Genomic DNA, 21,769 nt, shown 5'->3' with positions numbered 1-21,769 from the left:
ATGGCAGAAATATTCATAAAATAATCTTGCCTTTTCCCATAATTGCTGTTTGGATTTTGCGACATTAGTGACATATTTTGCCCGAGTTACGCCAGTGACTATCTCCATTTATGGTAGATGTTGGCTCGAAGAGCTTTGTGTGAGTCCGACATTTTTATCTAGTTGTAGTCCAAAGATATAGTTTATACGTTTTTTATTTTTCCTCAATCTTCTTGTTGTGGGGCAGACTGGCTCGTACATGCACATGCATGCTGAAATCTTCCGCCCTTTGCCATTTCTAATACAAAGTAGCATATAGTTCTAATTTACATCCATCTGTAGACTTGATATGGAAGTACAAAAAATGACAACATGGCTAACGTGTAGAGTCACAGTTGAAGCAGCCTGGAGGAGGACTACGACACATAAATGAGACCCGCCCACAAAACAGCGCATTCTGACATTCGGAGGTGACGGTCAGAAAGCAGCTTGAAGATGGTCTGTAAAACATAATCTGTGCAAAATTTTGACCACAAGTGTCAGGCTTTCCCCTGACAGTTTGTTTTTGTTTTAGTTTTTTCCTCTGTGTGTATAGTATTTCCTGTCAGCGCTCTTATTTTGTCTCTTTCCTGTGTTTATCCCTGGGCGCTGTTTCCCCTCAGCTGCGGCTGATTGGCACCTGGCCACACCTGGTGTCAATCAGCCCGCACCTATTTAGACCTGTCCTCCCATCCAGTCTGGGCTGGATTATTGTCGATGTCACTTCCGTATTGTCGCTCCTGTCGTGTCGTGTTATTGCAGCGTAGCGGTAACCTAATTTTCAGGTATCTGTTTGTAGCTTACTGTCTTTTGTTCCCTGCTTCCGTTTTGTTTTCATTCTACAAGTAACGACTTATGTTTTCCTGCTCGCTACCCGCTAGCTTCCACGCTAGGCCCTTTTGTTTTTGCTAGCTTCCATGCTAAGCTCCTTTTGTTTTTTAGCTCCCATGCTAGCTCTTTTAGTTTTGTTATCCGCCTTGTGCACGCTTTTTGTTGTACCCCTTTTGTTCTTGTTGTAATATTTTAATTAAAACATGTTTGCATGCAAAATGCCCGCCTCCCTCTCTGCATCTTGGGGTTCGTCACAAACTAACTTTGACAAAACAATCCAGCCCAGACTGGATGAGAAGACAGGTAGGAGCGGGCTGATTGACACCAGGTGTGGCCAGGTGCCAATCAGCCGCAGCTGAGGGGAAACAGCGCCCAGGGAGAAACACAGGAAACATACTAAATAAGAGCGCTGTCAGGAAATACTAAACTAAACTAAACTAATACTGTACAACAGTGATCCCCAACCACTGGTCCGTGACGAATTTGCTACCAGGCCGCACAGAGAGATTGAGAAAATGCATTTTCTCCTACCAGACACACCAATAAGATTGTTCATTAATGTATGATAAAACTCATGAAAGGAAGTCACCATTTGCTATATTTTTTTACATATTTGATACATGGGACAATGCACATTAATAAACATATAAAATGTAAAGGTGCCAAATCGTAGCCAAAAGCTAAGTTGCGTCTGCAGTCCGCAGCAGGTTGATGACCTAAGACCAGGGCAGATCAGGAACTAAGTGACCATAGTAGTTAAAGTGCATAAGGCAGATGGAGAAGGGCTAAATTGTTGCATATAATAATTGTGCTGAAAGAAGTAAATAAACATGTTCTTTGGCCTAGTAAGTTAAAGTGCTGGTATTATAGCACATAGTCCTATAACATGATTACTTAGCAATAACAGATGTATTTACACATGGAACATTGGACTAAAAAAGCTAACATAAGTGTATCTACGTTTGAAATATTGCACAAAATATAAACACATAACTTTTAGAGTGGAAATAGAAATCCACAGAAATCTATTGGAACTAATGGCAAGTATTATTATAGATCCATGTTATTGTCCTTGAATGTAAAAAATATCACCTATAACCCATCAGATACTAAAGCAAAAAAAAAAAAAGCTTACTACAAGCAAAAATGAGTAAAAAACAAGTCTATGGAGAAGTTTTTGGACAAAGGAAAAGGACAGGGGCTCCCACTAATTCAATGTTATGCTGAGTTTTTTGTTCTAAAAAAAAATAACTTTCTGAAATAGTCTCCTCCATAATGGAAATGTGTTTGTCGTCTATTTCTTTTGTCACAGTTACTAAGTTTGGAAATGAATCGCCTTGTTGTACATGTTGGCGGTCAGGAAGATAAAACAGTGTCTTACAAGATATGGTGGGGCAAAAAAGTATTTAGTCAGCCACCGATTGTGCAAGTTCTCCCACTTAAAATGATGACAGAGGTCTGTAATTTTCATCATAGGTACACTTCAACTGTGAGAGACAGAATGTGGAAAAAAAATCCAGGAATTCACATTGTAGGAATTTTAAAGAATTTATTTGTAAATTATGGTGGAAAATAAGTATTTGGTCAACCATTCAAAGCTCTCACTGATGGAAGGAGGTTTTGGCTCAAAATCTCACGATACATGGCCCCATTCATTCTTTCCTTAACAAGGATCAATCGTCCTGACCCCTTAGCAGAAGAACAGCCCGAAAGCATGATTTTTCCACCCCCATGCTTCACAGTAGGTGTGGTGTTCTTGGGATGCAACTCAGTATTCTTCTTCCTCCAAACATGACGAGTTGAGTTCGTACCAAAACGTTCTATTTTGGTTTCATCTGACCACATGACATTCTCCCAATCCTCTGCCGTATCATCCATGTATCAATTTTGGTATAAACTCAACTCGTCGTGTTTGGAGGAAGAAGAACACTGAGTTGCATCCCAAGAACACCATACCTACTTCTGAAGCATGGGGGTGGAAACATCATGCTTTAGGGCTGTTTTTCTGCTAAGGGGCCAGGACGATTGATCCGTGTTAAGGAAAGAATGAATGGGGCCATGTATCGTGAGATTTTGAGCCAAAACCTCCTTCCATCAGTGAGAGCTTTGAATGGTTGACCAAACACTGTTGACCGTTCGGGCTCCAGTACTCTGGAATGCCCTCTCGGTAACAGTTCGAGATGCTACCTCAGTAGAAGCATTTAAGTCTCACCTTAAAACTCATTTGTATACTCTAGCCTTTAAATAGACCTCCTTTTTAGACCAGTTGATCTGCCGCTTCTTTTCTTTTTCTCCTCTGTCCCCCCCTCCCTTTTGGAGGGGGTCCGGTCCGATGGCAATGGATGAAGTACTGGCTGTTCAGAGTCGGGACCCAGGATGGACCGCTTGTCGGGACCCAGGATGGACCGCTCGCCTGTGTATGGGTTGGGGCCATCTCTACGCTGCTGATCCGACTCCGCTTGGGATGGTTTCCTGTGGACGGGACTCTCGCTGCTGTCTTGGATCCGCTTTGAACTGAACTCTCGCGGCTGTGTTGGAGCCACTATGGATTGAACTTTCACAGTATCGTGTTGGACCCGCTCGACATCCATTGCTTTCGGTCCCCTAGAGGAGGGGGGGGGGGGGTCGCCCACATATGTGGTCCTCTCCAAGGTTCTCATGGTCATCATTGTCACTGGCGTCCCACTGGATGTGAGTTTTCCTTGCCCTTATGTGGGTTCTTCCGAGGATGTCGTAGTGGTTTGTGCAGTCCTTTGAGACATTTGTGATTTGGGGCTATATAAATAAACATTGATTGATTGATTGATTCCATCATTGAGACCTTTAAATGGTTGACCAAATACTTATTTTCCACCATAACTTACAAATAAATTCTTTAAAATTCCTACAATGTGAATTCCTGGATTTTTTTTTCCACATTCTGTCTCTCACAGTTGAAGTGTACCTATGATGAAAATGACAGACCTCTGTCATCATTTTAAGTGGGAGAACTTGCACAATCGGTGGCTGACTAAATACTTTTTTTGCCCCACTGCATACTCCAACAAGAGAATCACAGTGTGGTGACAATAGCATGCTTTCTTTTAGCTGAAGCCACACAGTCGTTGTGTAAAAAAAAAAAAAAAAAAAGAAAGAAAAACAAGCAAGAAGCCACAAGCATCATAACAAGAATAATTAAGAGTGCAAAAACGTGAGTAAAGCGTACAAGACGAATGAGTTGATTGGAGGTGGGTGGTAGGGCAAGCCAGAAGGAATTGTAGGTGAGGCAGAACATTTGAGCAGAAAGAAGATGAAAGAAAGACAGACCTGAGTTCGTCCCACTAGGTGAGGCCGAGTCTTCTGGGATCACGTCCAAAATGGACAGACAGACAGAGGACAGGAAGATGGGTGTGAGAGGATGCAAGAAGGGGGTTTGGAGTGAAGACAGAGAGAAAGCAACACCACCACAGAAAAGACCCCGTTTGGAGGGCGAGGATGAGAGGAAGACGAAGGGTTAGGGCAAAGAGGACACAACACAACAATACCACACAACAATGACAAAACAATGGACAACAGCAAACATACAAGATTCAAAGAAAATTCACAGAGCGCAACAACAACACAAAAAAACTGCAAAGTCAAAAAGTTCAAGAGGGAGTTAGGCCGGAAGAGGCTGAGGTAGATTGTGATTGTAAGACGCCAGTAAGGAAGGATGAGACTCTGGGCTTGAAAAGGAAAAGAAGGCCTGTAATAATTAAGACATGTTAAAGGGCTGGAACACACAGATAGCTGAGCGGGCAGAAGGAGAGGTCAATTCAGTCTGTATAGGACAGCTTTGTAGAGACTGGAAAATAGCTTTGAAAATAAATATACAGAGCACACAAGCACAAAGAAATCAAACAATATTATACCAAAATGAATGTGACAGAAACACATTATCTTTAGGAAAGAAAATCAGGAAAAACATTCCCCCGCCCGACAGTCTTCAAAATAACACATTTTTAACCCTTTCCGTATTCCCTCCTCACTTTCAGCAACCCTAGAAAATATTTCCTTTGCCTTCACTAAAAAAAAAAAACAGTATGACTTATAAGCGAGCACAACTTCATTTCCAGTAGTTCTTGTTCTTCCAACCCAAACCTCCTTCCTCGGTGTCACAACCTGTGTCTCATCTGAATACAATCCTGCAGATGATTTAAATTAAGCCTAATTGGTTCACCATTCAGGTCAATGATGGCTTGTCAGAAGAATTAACTTTGTGAAACTATGCACCTTAGCCTTCATCTCTGTTGGGACGCTAACGTCACGAAAGGATAAAGGTCTCTGCGAGTGATGTTCACTTTACGTACTGCGTGCTTCTCGTAGATTGGTATAAAACGCTGATGCCGCGACAGTGGTTTAATTAGCACACCGAAGCATGTAAAGTTCTGATGGGTTTAAGTATTTCAACCAGCCAAACAACAGCTACTACAAATTATAATGTAAAATACTGTAGTAGGTCCAGTCTGTCAATTCCTGTATTAAAACATGTCTATGGAAGTTCTCATTCATTCAGGTCATTGTATTCTAAGAGCATTCAATCGATCGCAGCTGGACTGTCCATTTTGTTCCGCCTCTCATCTACGCACTTTTCAAAGACTCAGATTAATGAGTCCGATCTATTGAATGCCCTAAGAATGTGTGTGTAAAAAAACATCTACAAGTATGCCTATCAATATTGTTATACATCCAAGTTATTGTGTTGTCTGAGCATTGAATTGATCCCAACTGGACGGTTCAGACTGTCCTAGAAGACATTTTAACTCTCATCTAAGTCCATGTTCATTGACTAAGACATGGCAGCTTTGGTCTGAGGGCATAGTGCAGGATATAAAGTACTCAAACAAGAATGGTTTTGGTCTATTGTGGTTCTAAATGAAAGCTTTTAAGATACAAGAGGATTGATACTTTGGATCCTGCAGTATGCCCTCAGAATAGTGTTATCCAAGCAAAGTATGTGAGCATTAACTGATCAAGCCTGTTCAGATGAGAGGCGGCAATCTGAGCCCTCTAGTTGCGATAGATTCAGTGCCCTAAGAATATCTGCTGGTAAGACAACAAACTATGTACGTTAGGTCAGGAAAAAACACAGAGGCTATTTCATCCCCACAAGCCTGATTCCCTGCTCTTTGGGGGCTTTTCAAAATCCCCTGAAGATCAAATACGTGTATATATATATATATATATATATATATATATATATATATATATATATATTAGGGGTGTAACAGTACACAAAAATTTCGGTTCGGTACGTACCTCGGTTTAGAGGTCACGGTTCGGTTAATTTTCGGTACAGTAAGAAAACAACAAAATATACATTTTTTGGTTATTTATTTACCAAATTTGTAAACAATGGCTTGATCCTTTTAACATTGGGAACACTATAATAATTATGCCCATGTTAATCTACATTAAACTGCCTCAAGTTGTTGCTTTGATTAAATAAAATGACACAACTTTTCTTCTATATACAAAAAGTGCAACATTAAACAGTTTCAAGTCAACTCCATCCATCCATCCATCCATTTTCTACCTCTTATTCCCTTTTTTGGGGTCGCGGGGGGCGCTGGCGCCTATCTCAGCTACAATCGGGCGGAAGGCAGCGTACACCCTGGACAAGTCACCACCTCATCGCAGGGCCAACACAGATAGACAGACAACATTCACACTCACATTCACACCAATTTAGTGTTGCCACTCAACCTATCCCCAGGTGCATGTCTTTGGAAGTGGGAGGAAGCCGGAGTACCCGGAGGGAACCCACGCATTCACGGGGAGAACATGCAAACTCCACACAGAAAGATCCCGAGCCTGGATTTGAACCCAGGACTGCAGGAACTTCGTATTATGAGGCAGACGCACTAACCCCTCTGCCACCGTGAAGCCCCTTCAAGTCAACTCATCATGCTTAACTTATTACAGCATTGGGGAACCTGTAGAAGATTTTTATTATGTAAATGTTATATTTTTTATCAACATGTGATAGCAGGGACCCTGCCATTCAAAACTAGAATGCTACATTACTAATGATTAATGTAACTATTGCTGAAAATTCATCCCTGACCACCATGGAGTTTATGTAGGTTTTATGATGCACTTGAATTATTTTATACATTATCAGAGACAGAAACTCTTAATTTAATATAATGTCCTTTTTTGCTGCTTCAACACATCTCAATCAACACTGTCCGTAACACACACACACACACACCGCAAAATGAGTTAACGTTTCGCTAAAAGCTAACTAGCCTTCACCTAAAGCCAGGACTGCGAGTGAGCTGAGCTGCAGTTTGTTTCTAGAAGGTCAACGGGCTCATGGTGATGTTTAGAAAGTAGTTGACTTGGAATATAATTTGGGGAGAGTGCGTTGCTCCCCTGCTAAAAACTTATCTGCTTGACATCAACACTGAAGCCCTGACGACATGCGCTCTGAATACGCATTGCTGATTGGCTTTGTATGTAACCAATCAGATGGTTGTGTGGGCGGGACATTGCAGGGTGCTGTGTACAGACAGTGGCAGAGGCAGAATGGAGCTGAGCAGCTTGTTAAGACTTTAGCAGAGGCGGCGACTTCATATGTTCGTGTGGAACTCGTTCGGTATTCCTCCGCACCGAACCGAAATCCCCATATCGAAACGGTTCAATACAAATACACGTACCGTTACACCCCCTATATATATATATATATATATATATATATATATATATATATATATATTGCATGCAGCACTGCAACTTCATATAGAAAGGCAAAAGAGAGTCAAACTGAAAGAGAATGCAACCATTCTACTACCTTATAAAAGATGGAGCTAGTCATAGCACGACTAGCTCCGTATTTTAACACAGTTTGATCTGAAAGCAATCCTAACAAGTTAGGAAGATCAGAACAAAATGTCACTTTAGTAAAACATTATTTGAACTATAGATCAATACTCTATTAAAGTGACATTTGGACTCAAAAGGCAGAAAGCACACCCAGACCAACAAACCTGTGATACAGAGGGAGGGGTGCGTCCCTCCGTTAGACAGCGAGCCATTTAGCCCTCGCTGCTGGTCCTCCCAAGTTACTTCTACAACAGGACACACATATCACAGCATTTGATTGATTAATAAGGACGTGTAGGATATATGATACAAATTTACATATTTTGTACATATATCTTATGCCATATTGATTTTGTAATATCGCCCACTTCCGATGACTCGGACATTCCTCAAAAAAAATTCCGGTTTTACTTTTTGAAGGGGGTGAATTTACAAAATCAGAATGATTTTTAATTCACCCAGATATACCTTCTTTAAAACAACACAATGTAGTGGGTCTTTCAAATAGCTGAGGTAAAGACACACAAGAAAGAGTAGGGTCGCTTGCCACTTCAGCACCACAAGAATGGACAGCTCTCTTTGCCATATAGTACGACTTGTCTGCCCTCTGCTGGCCGCTAACTGTAACTGCTTTGCTTCTGCTATTAAATAAAATCCATCCATCCATCAGTTTCCTACCGCTTGTCCCTTTTAGGGTGGCGGGGGTTGCCGGAGACTATTTCAGCTGCATTCGGGCGGAAGGCAGGGTACACCCTGGACAAGTCGCCACCTCATCGCAGGGTCAACACACATTGAGGGACAACATTGACATATAGAATTCATAATGTAAAATGGCTCTGCGGTATTTACATGTTATATTTAATCCTGGTCAGATTTAGAAAGTTTGAGATTTTTTAACGAGTTCTGTCTCTTTGAGGTGGGGCTGAGAATGACTGACTCCCATTAAAGAAGAAGATTAAGGCTAGAAAGAGCAGAACAGAGCAGCATTGACAGTGTTCTGTCCGTATTAAATTCAAATTTAACTGCATACACATAGTGCTCTCTAATTGAATCACATTCAAGCTGCTGCTGCTGCTGTGCAAGAAATGCAAAAGCACTCAGAGTCGCAAAGTATAAGAAATGCCACACGTGCAAACTGTTTTTCTCAGAGAGCCCAAAGCAAATAGAGACAAATCACACATGCCAGAGGACTTGCCTTTCCTCCCATTTACTGGTGCGCCTTGCATCTTTTCAGTGCAGTATGCTACTAATGGAAACAAAGAAGGAGGCTCAAAGGGTAGCAACTTTTAAACTAGAGGTGACAAATACTATGATGGACATATAACAGAGATCTGCAAACACACATCTGTCTGAACAGCCAATATTTTGCATGGAAAAAAAAAATCCAACATTCTCTATCATCTTGGTACTGCGGATTATTCTCAAGATGCTTGCATTCTTACTGTAGGTACAGCAATCCCTTTCTATAGCACCGTCATCATTAAATGACAGAGGAATGCCACAAGTTAAAGTACCAATTATTGTCACACACACAATAGGTGTGGCGAAATTTGTCCTCTGCATTTGACCCATCCCCTTGATCACCCCCTAGGTGGTGAGGGGAGCAGTGGGCAGCAGCGGTGCCACGCCCGGGAATCATTTATGGTGATTTAACCCCCAATTCCAACCCTTGATGCTGAGGGCCAAGCAGGGAGGCAATGGGTCCCATTTGTAAAGTCTTTGGTATGACTCGGCCCGGGTTTGAACTCACAACCTACCGACCTCAGGGCGGACACTCTAACCCAGGGGTGTCAAACTCAAATACAGAGTGGGCCAAAATGTAAAACTGAACAAAGCCGCGGGCCAAGGCTGAACAAATGAACCTTTTAATAGGGACCCAAACAAGTTTTGCATTGAACATTGAACAAGCAAGGCTTATATAACTTTATAGTGACATGCAAAATCGAGTTTCAAATAATAATTAACAAATATCAATGGCCTATCAAATACAATTTAAATACAAATGTAATGCCTTTTTTCTATTTGCAGCCTTCTGAGGTAAATATCAATATATATTGTAGCGTCCCGAAAGAGTTAGTGCTGCAAGGGGTTCTGGGTAATTGTTCTGTTGTGTTTATGTTATGTTACAGTGCAGATGTTCTCCCGAAATGTGTTTGTCGTTCTTGTTTGGTGTGAGTTCACAGTGTGGCGCATATTTGTAACAGTGTTAAAGTTGTTTATACGGCCACCCTCAGTGTGACCTGTATGGCTGTTGACCAAGTATGCGTTGCATTCACTTATGTGTGTAATAGCCGCATATATTATACGAGTGGGCCTGCACGTTGTTTGTATGGAGGACATGCGGACGTGACGACAGGTTGTAGAGAATGCTAAAGGCCCTCAATATTGTTGTCTGGGTAAAAATCGGGAGAATGCTTGCTTGCCCCGGGAGATTTTCGGGAGGGGCACTGAACTTCGGGAGGATCGGCAAGTGTGAGAAATTGAGGTGTTACAGCGGCACCGGTGCTGTGTAATAACGGCGGGCCAGCTGTAATGTTAATTTGATATTGCCTCAAGGGCCAAATTAAATTACACAGCGGGCGAGTTTGAAACCCATGCTCTAACCACGAGGCTACTGAGTAGATGAGAAGATGTTGAACAACAGAGAAAAACGAGAACAGACATATTTCAAGAGAGCGGTCAACTCCAGAGAGGGTATCATCTGGATAAACACACCTGCGACACTATTCCGAGGTCCAATGCCCTACGTTGTTCCTTCTATTGGTGACCACACAAAGCAGTAGGACACAGATTTAGTTATTCGTCAATATTGAACATCGTTGCTGAGAGAAAATCTCAATAGAAAATGACAGGATTGTCTTAAATGCTAGCATAGAGTATTACTACATAGTTGCAAAACTATAAAGTATTTCTTGCAGTATTGTAGAAGACAAAATGTTGATGGCCCATACATTACGAGGTCGCCATTGTCCCAGAATCTACGATGAAGAGAAATACACAAACTAAGACAAGTACGGAAGGAAAGAGGACAAACAAGTGGAAAAAAAGAAGAAACACTGACATAAACAGGAAGTGATAGTTCTACCTAAAATGCTATGATGGAGTGACGGAAGTAAGGAAATGAGAGAGGACGGTTTTGAAGTTTTGTTCAAAACCAGCTGTAGTGTGTGGAGCCCTCAAGTGGTCATGGAGGGCACACCGCAGTCTAAATTGAGATGTGCGTGTAGATCGATGCAAAGGGAATTTTCCCAGGAAAGAATTGAAGATTTCTCATGCTATTGTTGTTGTTAACTGTAATCGCCAAGGTGAGCACCTTGTGTCCAAAACTAAATCTGTGTTGGCTGCTTCCACACACTCTGGCTCCAATAACTATGACGTCGACCTAAAAGCAGCAGTTGAGAGTAGTAGGATCATGCTTTTGCTGAAATCAATGGAGAAGGTTCAAATAATGATGATTTTGATTTTTTGATTTTTATTACACGATTAATCCATTCGACAAAAGCTTTGAGTTATATTCTGTTGCTTTAATTTGTGCATGTTTAATATGTGTAACTGAAAAAAACGGATCAAATCCACAACGCAGAACTTTAAATACGGCAGCGAACAGCTAAAAGAGTGTTTTAATTTTCATTAATGCACACATGTTAAAAGTGCAATTCCAATTTTTATGAGGTTCATTTATTAGAACAAAAAGTAAAAAGGTTATGGCAAGCAGAACAATCTTTGTTTAACTTAACTGTGCTTTATTCGATTAATCAAACAAAGAAATAAGATTACACAATTACTGTATTAATTCATAGCCGCAGCCCTGAACAAACAAGACCTCCAAATGCTTGCTAGGAAAGGTTTTGCAGGTTTCTCTGTTTTTTGCCATTTCTGCAAACCTTATAAATGGGTTGTACTTGTATAGCGCTTTTCTACCTTCAAGGTACTCAAAGCGCTTTGACACTACTTCCACATTTACCCATTCACACACACATTCACACACTGATGGAGGGAGCTGCCATGCAAGGCGCCAACCAGCACCCATCAGGAGCAAGGGTGAAGTGTCTTGCTCAGGACACAACGGACGTGACGAGGTTGGTACTAGGTGGGATTTGAACCAGGGCCCCTCGGGTTGCGCACGGCCATTCTCCCACTGCGCCACGCCGTCCTTATCTCTTAGTATCTTGGGGAAAAAATAATCTGACTCAGGACAAAGACACACTGGTCTAAAAAAAACAAACACTAATTGTGAGATCTCGACAGGCCAACATAGAGGAACAATACGAGGACAAAAAGACACGTCTATGTCAAACATGTCCGCAACAATGAGGGTGGGTCCAAGGACCCGGCCCGCAGCCATTGCAGACAGGGTTTGGGTGTTTATCAGAGTGACGTGCGGCTCACTCAGTCTGAAAACTAAACCCTTTACATACAAGTACAGACCTTCAGAAGGATCGGTTCCTTCGTCTCCATCTTCTATGAGAGAAATGGAAAAGGAACCGAGTACACATGTTATGGATGGAAAACCAATCAACTATATTGAAGCATAAAAGGCTCTTTGCAAGAATACGGTGTATTAAGAATTTCTAATTTTCACCATCAACAGCACAAAAGCCTGTTACTCAATGGACATATTCCAGTATGTACAGTGACAATCAGTTATTAATATAAGAAAACACCTCCATGACTTACTTCCGTCTTTTACAATGGATGGAAGCTGTGGGAGCTGTCGACCTCGTCTGCCGGACATTGGCGTACTGGTTGGGCTGGTCTGGACTGATCCACTACGAGGGTGCGCCCTATGTGACACAAAGTTGTTGAAAAATGTGGTGAGACACAAATCTCTGGTGATTGTGGATGCAGTTTCTGGTGCACTGCAGCCACGTAAAACCTGATAATGTCACACTAACACTGAGTAGAATCTAATGGAAGCATCACCGTAAATTATTTGATTGAACCACATGGGTCGATTCTAGGTCCCACTTTGTTTTTGCACCTCTAAATGAAGTTTGACACATGACATGGGAAGGAAGGGGCGCATCAAAACTGCAACAAAAGAGGCTTTGAAACGCAAATGCAGTCAGTCTTCAAGCTGCGAGGAGAAACACGTTCACTGCAGAATCAGCGGACCATTACGACCATGCGTTCGGAACATCTCCATGGGGGCTTGAACTCAAATAAGAAAGGAAAGCAAACATAAGGATGTTGTCATAGAAAGATCAACAACTAAAAAAAAAAAAAAAAGAAAAGTCAGCCCAACATTGCTATACTCTCACAAAAGTATGAGTCGTGTTTTCCAAAATGTAAAAACGAAACAGGGTGTCAGGGTTTTCGTGCTTTGGAAAATGGAAAGAAAATGCAGCATCAGTGATTTTTAGGGGGAAAAAAACATGAATGGGCAAAGTGATGGGGTGAGGTGAAGAAGGGAAAGGGAGTATTTGGATCGGGTGTGTTGGCTGGTGGGGATGGGAGTTCCCTAATAAGTGAAGTTAGTTGGATCAGGGTGCGTTCATGTGAAACGGTTTAGTGTAACACATGTTTTAGTCAGGCAAATATTCAGTGGATGTGGAGCTGCACTGAAATCCTCTTTTCATTTAAATCAGGGGTGTCAAACTCAAATAGAGAGTGGGCCGAAATTTTAAACTGAACAAAGCCGCGGGCCAAGGTTGAACAAATTAACCTTATAATTGGGACCCAAACAAGTTTTGCATTGAATATTGAACAAGCGAGACTTATATAACTTTATAGTGACATGCAAAATCCAGTTTCAAATAATACTAATAATTTAAAAATAGCAATGGCATATCAAATCAAATTTAAATAGAAATTGAATGCCTCTTTTCTATTTGCAGCCTTCTCAGGCAAATATCAAAATAAACTTTTCCCACAGGCTAATAATACATTTTTATATTGTAGCGTCCATGAAGAGGTAGTGCTGCAAGGGATTCTGTGTATTTGTTCTGTAGTGTTTATGTTGTGTTACAGTGCGGATGTTTTCCCGAAATTTGCTTGTCATTCTCGTTTAGTGTTGGTTCACCGTGTGGCGCATATTTGTAACAGTCTTAACGTTGTTTCTACGGCCACCTTCAGTGTGACCTGTATGGCTGTTGACCAAGCTTGCATTGCATTAGCGTGTGTGTGTGTGTGTGTGTGTAAAAGCCACATATATCATGTGACTAGGCCGGCACGCTGTTTCTACGTAGGAAAAGCGGACGTTACGAAAGGTTTTAGAGGACGCTTGAGGCAGTGCCTTTAAAGCACGCCCCCAATATTGTTGTCCAGGTGGGAATCGGGAGAAATTTGGAAGAATGGTTGACCCCTGATTTTCGTGAGGGGCACTGAAATTTGGGAGTCTCCTTGGAAAATCGGGGCGGGGCGGGGGGAGGGGGCGGGGTTAGCAAGTATGAGTATTAGCGGTGAATGCGGTGTTACAGCGACACCGCCGCTGTATAATACCGGCGGGCCAGCTCTATTGTTCTGTTGTGTTTATGTTGTGTTACAGTGCGGATGTTTTCCTGAAATTTGCTTGTCATTCTAGTTTAGTGTTGGTTCACAGTGTGGCGCATATTTGTAACAGTCTTAAAGTTGTTTCTACGGCCACCTTCAGTGTGACCTGTATGGCTGTTGACCAAGCTTGCATTGCATTAGCGTGTGTGTGTGTGTAAAAGCCACATATATCATGTGACTAGGCCGGCACGCTGTTTCTACGTAGGAAAAGCGGACGTTACGAAAGGTTTTAGAGGACGCTTGAGGCAGTACCTTTAAGGCACGCCCCCAATATTGTTGTCCAGGTGGGAATCGGGAGAAATTTGGAAGAATGGTTGACCCCTGATTTTCGTGAGGGGCACTGAAATTTGGGAGTCTCCTTGGAAAATCGGGGCGGGGCGGGGGGAGGGGGCGGGGTTAGCAAGTATGAGTATTAGCGGTGAATGCGGTGTTACAGCGACACCGCCGCTGTATAATACCGGCGGGCCAGCTCTATTGTTCTGTTGTGTTTATGTTGTGTTACAGTGCGGATGTTTTCCCGAAATGTGCTTGTCATTCTCGTTTAGTGATGGTTCACAGTGTGGCACATATTTGTAACAGTCTTAACGTTGTTTCTACGGCCACCTTCAGTGTGACCTGTATGGCTGTTGACCGAGCTTAAATTGCATTAGCGTGTGTGTGTGTGTGTAAAAGCCACATATATCATGTGACTAGGCCGGCACGCTGTTTCTACGTAGGAAAAGCGGACGTTACGAAAGGTTTTAGAGGACGCTTGAGGCAGTGCCTTTAAGGCACGCCCCCAATATTGTTGTCCAGGTGGGAATCGGGAGAAATTTGGAAGAATGGTTGACCCCTGATTTTCGTGAGGGGCACTGAAATTTGGGAGTCTCCTTGGAAAATCGGGGCGGGGCGGGGGGAGGGGGCGGGGTTAGCAAGTATGAGTATTAGCGGTGAATGCGGTGTTACAGCGACACCGCCGCTGTATAATACCGGCGGGCCAGCTCTATTGTTCTGTTGTGTTTATGTTGTGTTACAGTGCGGATGTTTTCCCGAAATTTGCTTGTCATTCTAGTTTAGTGTTGGTTCACAGTGTGGCGCATATTTGTAACAGTCTTAAAGTTGTTTCTACGGCCACCTTCAGTGTGACCTGTATGGCTGTTGACCAAGCTTGCATTGCATTAGCGTGTGTGTGTGTGTAAAAGCCACATATATCATGTGACTAGGCCGGCACGCTGTTTCTACGTAGGAAAAGCGGACGTTACGAAAGGTTTTAGAGGACGCTTGAGGCAGTGCCTTTAAGGCACGCCCCCAATATTGTTGTCCAGGTGGGAATCGGGAGAAATTTGGAAGAATGGTTGACCCCTGATTTTCGTGAGGGGCACTGAAATTTGGGAGTCTCCTTGGAAAATCGGGGCGGGGCGGGGGGAGGGGAGGGGGCGGGGTTAGCAAGTATGAGTATTAGCGGTGAATGCGGTGTTACAGCGACACCGCCGCTGTATAATACCGGCGGGCCAGCTCTATTGTTCTGTTGTGTTTATGTTGTGTTACAGTGCGGATGTTTTCCCGAAATTTGCTTGTCATTCTCGTTTAGTGTTGGTTCACAGTGTGGCGCATATTTGTAACAGTCTTAACGTTGTTTCTACGGCCACCTTCAGTGTGACCTGTATGGCTGTTGACCAAGCTTGCATTGCATTAGCGTGTGTGTGTGTGTGTAAAAGCCACATATATCATGTGACTAGGCCAGCACGCTGTTTCTACGTAGGAAAAGCGGACGTTACGAAAGGTTTTAGAGGATGCTTGAGGCAGTGCCTTTAAGGCACGCCCCCAATATTGTTGTCCAGGTGGGAATCGGGAGAAATTTGGAAGAATGGTTGACCCCTGATTTTCGTGAGGGGCACTGAAATGTGGGAGTCTCCTTGGAAAATCGGGGCGGGGCGGGGGGAGGGGGCGGGGTTAGCAAGTATGAGTATTAGCGGTGAATGCGGTGTTACAGCGACACCGCCGCTGTATAATACCGGCGGGCCAGCTCTATTGTTCGGTTGTGTTTATGTTGTGTTACAGTGCGGATGTTTTCCCGAAATTTGCTTGTCATTCTCGTTTAGTGTTGGTTCACAGTGTGGCGCATATTTGTAACAGTCTAACGTTGTTTCTACGGCCACCTTCAGTGTGACCTGTATGGCTGTTGACCAAGCTTGCATTGCATTAGCGTGTGTGTGAGTGTAAAAGCCACATATATCATGTGACTAGGCCAGCACGCTGTTTCTACGTAGGAAAAGCGGAAGTTACGAAAGGTTTTAGAGGACGCTTGAGGCAGTGCCAGAGAAGTTAAGTCCCTACCTTTAGTCAAAAGTGATTTATGACCCCCCATAAACAATGATTTATGACCCTCAAGGTCAAAGGTTAATGATTTATGAGGGGTCAAGTTCAAAGGTTAATGATTTATGAGGGGTCAAGGTTAAAGGTCAAAGTCAAAGGTCAAAGTCAAAGGTCAGGTTCAAATGTCAGGTTCAAATGTCAAGGTCAAGTGGGTGTGGCTTACCCGAAGAGGGTGGAGTTAAGACCTGCGGTGGGAGTGGTTAAACCAGGAAGAGGGTGGAGTTTTAAACAGAAAGAGGGTGGAGTTAAGACCTGCGGTGGGAGTGGTTAAACCAGGAAGAGGGTGGAGTTTTAAACAGAAAGAGGGCAGAGTTAAGACCTGCGGTGGGAGTGGTTAAACCAGGAAGAGGGTGGAGGAAAGAAGAGACGGAAGCCCTTTCTCGATATTTTCATCGTTATCTACCGTGGATTGGGAAGTTTTTGGTGGACACGCACACACACGCACACACACGCACACACACACACACACACACACACACACACACACACACACACACACACATTCGTACGCACTGTTATTACCATGTTATTAGACATTGTCTTAGTCATTATTTGGAGCTTTATACGTTAGCGTAAAGACTTTGTTCGATTCGGTCATGATTAGTGAAACGCCTGTTTCGATTGATAAAAATAATAAAACTTACATTGACGCTCCGCAAAAAAGTCGAGTGTTTCTAAATCGTATTCAGATGCCGCCGACCGAGTCTTTGCGTGAGAAATGGGATTTGGAAGGGTTAGGGATGGAGGGATCTTTGGATTTGTATTCAGATACGAAATGGGTGATATCTGCTTATTTCAGCTAAAAGAAAGAAGAGACGGAAGCCCTTTCTCGATATTTTCATCGTTATCTACCGTGGATTGGGAAGTTTTGGTGGACACGCACACACGCACACACACGCACACACACACACACTTCACACACACACACACACACACACACACACACACACACACACACACACACACACACACACACACACACACACACACACACACACACACACACACACACACACACACACACACACACACACACACACACATTCGTACGCACTGAAACAACTTCCGTACCTCACGAAAACATATTTAAACAGATGGAAAAAACTATCGCAGAACACAGTGTCACGTAGCAACTGGTCTTTACGGTCGTTTGAATCAACAGGTCAGTTTGGGGGACAAAAGGAGGGTTCAGTTTTTACTGACTTCCCATCTGACAGTTTAAATGTTTATGACCGTTTGAATCAACAGGACACGCACGCACGCCACACACGCACGCACGCACGCACACACACACACACACATACACACACACACGCACACACACACACACACACACACACACACACACACCATTACCTCTGCTTTACCATGTTATTAGACATTGGTTTAACTCCATTTAAGCATTTAAACGTTAAAAGCATTGCACTTGTACGACGTTGTAATACTTTTTTTTTACCAGCCGATGACGACGAAGTGAAAGACGATGAACTTTGCTTAAACAGTCTTACAAAGTTGGAAGATGATTATCGAGGTGTGTTTAAACCTTCGAATTATTTAATATTGTGTGTATTCATTATTTTGTTTTATAGAGGATTTTGCCGTAAGATCCTAACGCGATCGTTTTAAACACAATCGCAGTCTGGTGAGTCAAATGATTCTCATTTTACAAGAAAAAAAACATGCGGTATACGATACATATATACATATATTTACTTACATCTCCGGCTCGCTGGTCTCCCTTAAAGCTGGCGGGTCCGTCAACGGCCGTTCCAGGCAGAGGAGAAGGCTTGATTGTGCCAAAGACTCCAGACATCGAATCCTTGCTCCGAGGGGAAATCATCGAAAACGACGGTGAATGTCCAACAGGCACCCGCTGTAAGTTTTTCTCGTTTTCTGTAAGCTTTTTTAAGATTCTCAGGAGCTTTAAAGAGCTCCTCTCATTCCAATGTCTTTCGCTCAAATGAATTTCGCGCCTAAGGGGAATGGGCGGGGACTGATTCCGGAGGTGGGCGGTTGTTTCCGCCAAGCAACCTTCTGGTTGAAATGGAGTGTGGATCAAGATGGATCCCTACTCTATATTCTTTTATTTAACCCAATGTTTTTTAAATACGTGTATAATGCTTTATATCCTATGTGTTGTGAATTCCATCCTACAATATCTTCCAAGGAACCCAAAGAAATGTTACCACACCTCCCGCTTTATTTATTCTATAGATTGCCTGAACTATTTCATAAACTAAATCTTGTCTTGTTTCTGATGCTATGTTTTTATGCTCATCAATGCACTGTTGGACTGCGAGCACACAACTACTTTCCTTGCTTTGTTTTCCTCTATCCAGTTAACTGCCATATAAATTGCTACCAATTCCCCCGTAAAAACAGATAGTTTATCACTGATTATTTTATTTAATACTATGTTTCCTTGTGGGATAACTGCTACAGCTCTTACCTTTATTTTTTTTTATATAGTTTTTGATGCATCCGTATATATCATATCTCAATCCATTTTTCTATCCGGTAACTATTTAAATTTCTATTCTTTAGTAATTGCATGTTTTCTTTTGGGTTATCAAACATCCACGGTGGTATTGCAGGCATTGGTACTGTAGGACTAACTTTAATATTGTCAATTTTAACTTTATTACATATGTCTCCTATAATCCACCCAAAACTATTCTTTTTTGTTTTCTCTTTTTCTTGGCAGATTGGTAACACTGGACAAGTCGGATATCCTTGCTTGGATCCTTTTAAAGTTGCCCGATAAACTGCTGAGAGTTGATCTCTCCTCTTGTCCAAAGGTTTTTCGTTCATTTTTACTTGTAATACTGGCACTAGGGTTGATGTAGTAGCTCCACAACATAACCTTAAAGCCTGTGACTGGATCCGGTCTATTTTCCCAAGTCATGTTTTGAAGCAGATTGGTAAATAATGCATCCGTAATCAATAACAGATGGAATTAAAGTTATAAATATATACATGTATTGTTTTCAACGTTAACTATCAGCCCCCCAATCATTACCCCTCAAAGACCTCATTATATTTAACACCTTTTTACTTTTTCCCCTATTTTTTTATTTTCCGGAAGGAACACTCCTGAAGGAATAAATAAAGTACTATCTAATCTAATCTAATCAAATCTATTTTGCTGATGTGGGTTGACTAGTTCATATTTTTATCAAACCATATTCCTAAATATTTAAATACTTGTACCTCTTCTATATTTTCACCTTAGAGTTTTTATTTGGAGCTTGTTTGGTACTTTTGTCTTTGTAAAATGTATGACTTTTGTCTTTCCAACAGAGAATCTTAAACCTCAAGCCGTTCCCCAGTCTTGAACATTATTTACCACTTTGTTAGTTTTTTGATTATTTCTTTTGACTCTAAATAATATACTAGTCTTCATTAATCTTTTTTTTTTTCCATTACTTTTCCCCAAATTTATAATTTCCTGCCTCTTCCGGGTCTTACCCTGACTTGCATATTGGAATTGTTACCGCTAATTTTCCCCTCTGCCGGTCATTCTCCTTCTTCATATATCCTGTCATATCATTTCAAGACCACTTCTTTGACGATGCCACCTAAGTTTTTGATCATTTGATAACCCGCTAGGTCTTTCCCCGGTGACGTATTTTTAACCTTTTTCAAAATTCGAACCATTTCATTCAAAGAAAATGTCATATCCATAGTGTTGGTAAAGCTATTAACGTTGTCTTCCATCATTTCCCCAATATTTAAACTCATTGTTTTTTCTCTCTTTTGTTTTTCCACATTTCTCAAATTATCATTACCGTGCACTTTAACAAATGTTTTTGCTAAAGGTTCTGCTGTTTCTTTACCCGTGACTACATCTTCTTTGATAAATGTGGCACATCATCCTCTTTACCCTTCATTCCTATCTTTACGAATCGTTATATATCCTTTTATTATAAAGTTTAATTTTGGCTTCAGCCCTGTTTCTTGAATACAAATCATACGTGGTTTAGTTTTCATATTTTTAATATATCCCTTTAATTCATGTTCGGTTGCTATCAAACTTCTGGCATTCCACCGGACCATTAACAGGGTGTTGGAATGTGGTAACATGACTCCGTCACGTCTACTCTCCGTAGTACAGCTTGCACCCGGTACCAAGATAGTTCTTTCAACAACTTTGATGCTGCTTTGACAATTATTTTGATCTTCTCAGTCTTATTTTTACTTTCATTTTGTATCAAAGCTGAGTTGTGCTCTCTGGTTTATTTTGCAAATGAACCGACAGAACATGATCATGTACAAGACTCGCCTACCCACAATGCACTGCAACCCAACGCTCCTGGTCGGATGTTTTTTTCGGGGTTCATGGAGAGATGCGGTAAAGAGTGGTAGCCAAGACACACGGTCACACACGGTCACACACGGTCACACACGGTCACACTCGGCAATTATTTTGACCTGGGGAGCAGATATAGAGGAAAAAATGTGTCTGGGGGGCCGGGATATCTGATTTTCAGGTACAAAAAACTTCACAATGACACAAAATAAACACAACAGTTAAACCTCACACTAAAAACAAGACATTGACTTGTACGTTCAAAAGACAGAATAGAACAAGTCAAGACATGCAATGCCATCTACAAAATGTTATGTAAATGTTAGTCATTACACACGCGGCTATGGTTTTGATGTATTTGTTACAGACATGTTTACGTCAAGTAACATCACATGGTTCCATTTGCACCTTTCAACAAATCTGAAAAGGAATATTAAGAAGTAAAACTTATATTTAATCCTACCTCTTCTCCGAGCACACGGTGACCGTACATACGGGTCGAAAAATGTTGACCTAATTCAGCATTTCTCAAAGTGTGGGGAATAGAGACATGACAGGTGGGGCGCGAGGAAAGGGAGGAAATTTTTATTTTGATTTTTTTTTACTATGCTTTCATTTTCTATACACACTGTAAATCACTTTGTGATTCTGTCTGTGAAATCCGCCGTATAAATAAATGTAAATTACTTATTTTTCCTGTAGGCTTTAAATTTCTCGGCAGGAGCGAAAGTTTGACAGACATAGCAACAGTAACTTTTGCAGGCAGGGCTAAGAGGAACAAACTTTCGCGCGGATGGGTAGCAGGCTAATGTGCGGACCACAATTACACAAAATGGATACATTTGCAACTCGCACCTCAAAGGTCTGCGGAGAAACAAAAATATGACGGGTCTAATCAACCAAAAAGTCAACCTAAAA

The 21,769-nt window shown here is 41.9% G+C and overlaps 1 protein-coding gene across 29 annotated transcripts in view; it reads right to left on the bottom strand.

Annotated features, from left to right (window-relative positions):
* Nucleotides 1–21,769, bottom strand: part of rims2a (regulating synaptic membrane exocytosis 2a) — a 469,036-nt gene that overhangs the window by 97,927 nt on the left and 349,340 nt on the right. For 25 of the 29 annotated variants that reach the window (XM_061916464.1, XM_061916454.1, XM_061916468.1 and 22 more), the window contains 2 exons: nt 12,373–12,479; nt 12,124–12,156 (listed from right to left, as the gene is read on the bottom strand). In XM_061916464.1, coding sequence (XP_061772448.1) covers nt 12,124–12,156; nt 12,373–12,479 — 140 coding nt within the window. Of the gene's footprint in view, nt 1–4,155; nt 4,333–12,123; nt 12,157–12,372; nt 12,480–21,769 lie in introns of those variants that run through there. The other 4 variants (XM_061916457.1, XM_061916472.1, XM_061916478.1 and 1 more) reach the window with 2 other exon arrangements.

Source organism: Nerophis ophidion, linkage group LG11, assembly GCF_033978795.1.
Source record: "Nerophis ophidion isolate RoL-2023_Sa linkage group LG11, RoL_Noph_v1.0, whole genome shotgun sequence".
NCBI lineage: Eukaryota > Metazoa > Chordata > Actinopteri > Syngnathiformes > Syngnathidae > Nerophis > Nerophis ophidion.
The sequence above is the reverse complement of the archived record's forward strand: the minus strand, read 5'-3'. Positions and strand labels throughout refer to the sequence as shown.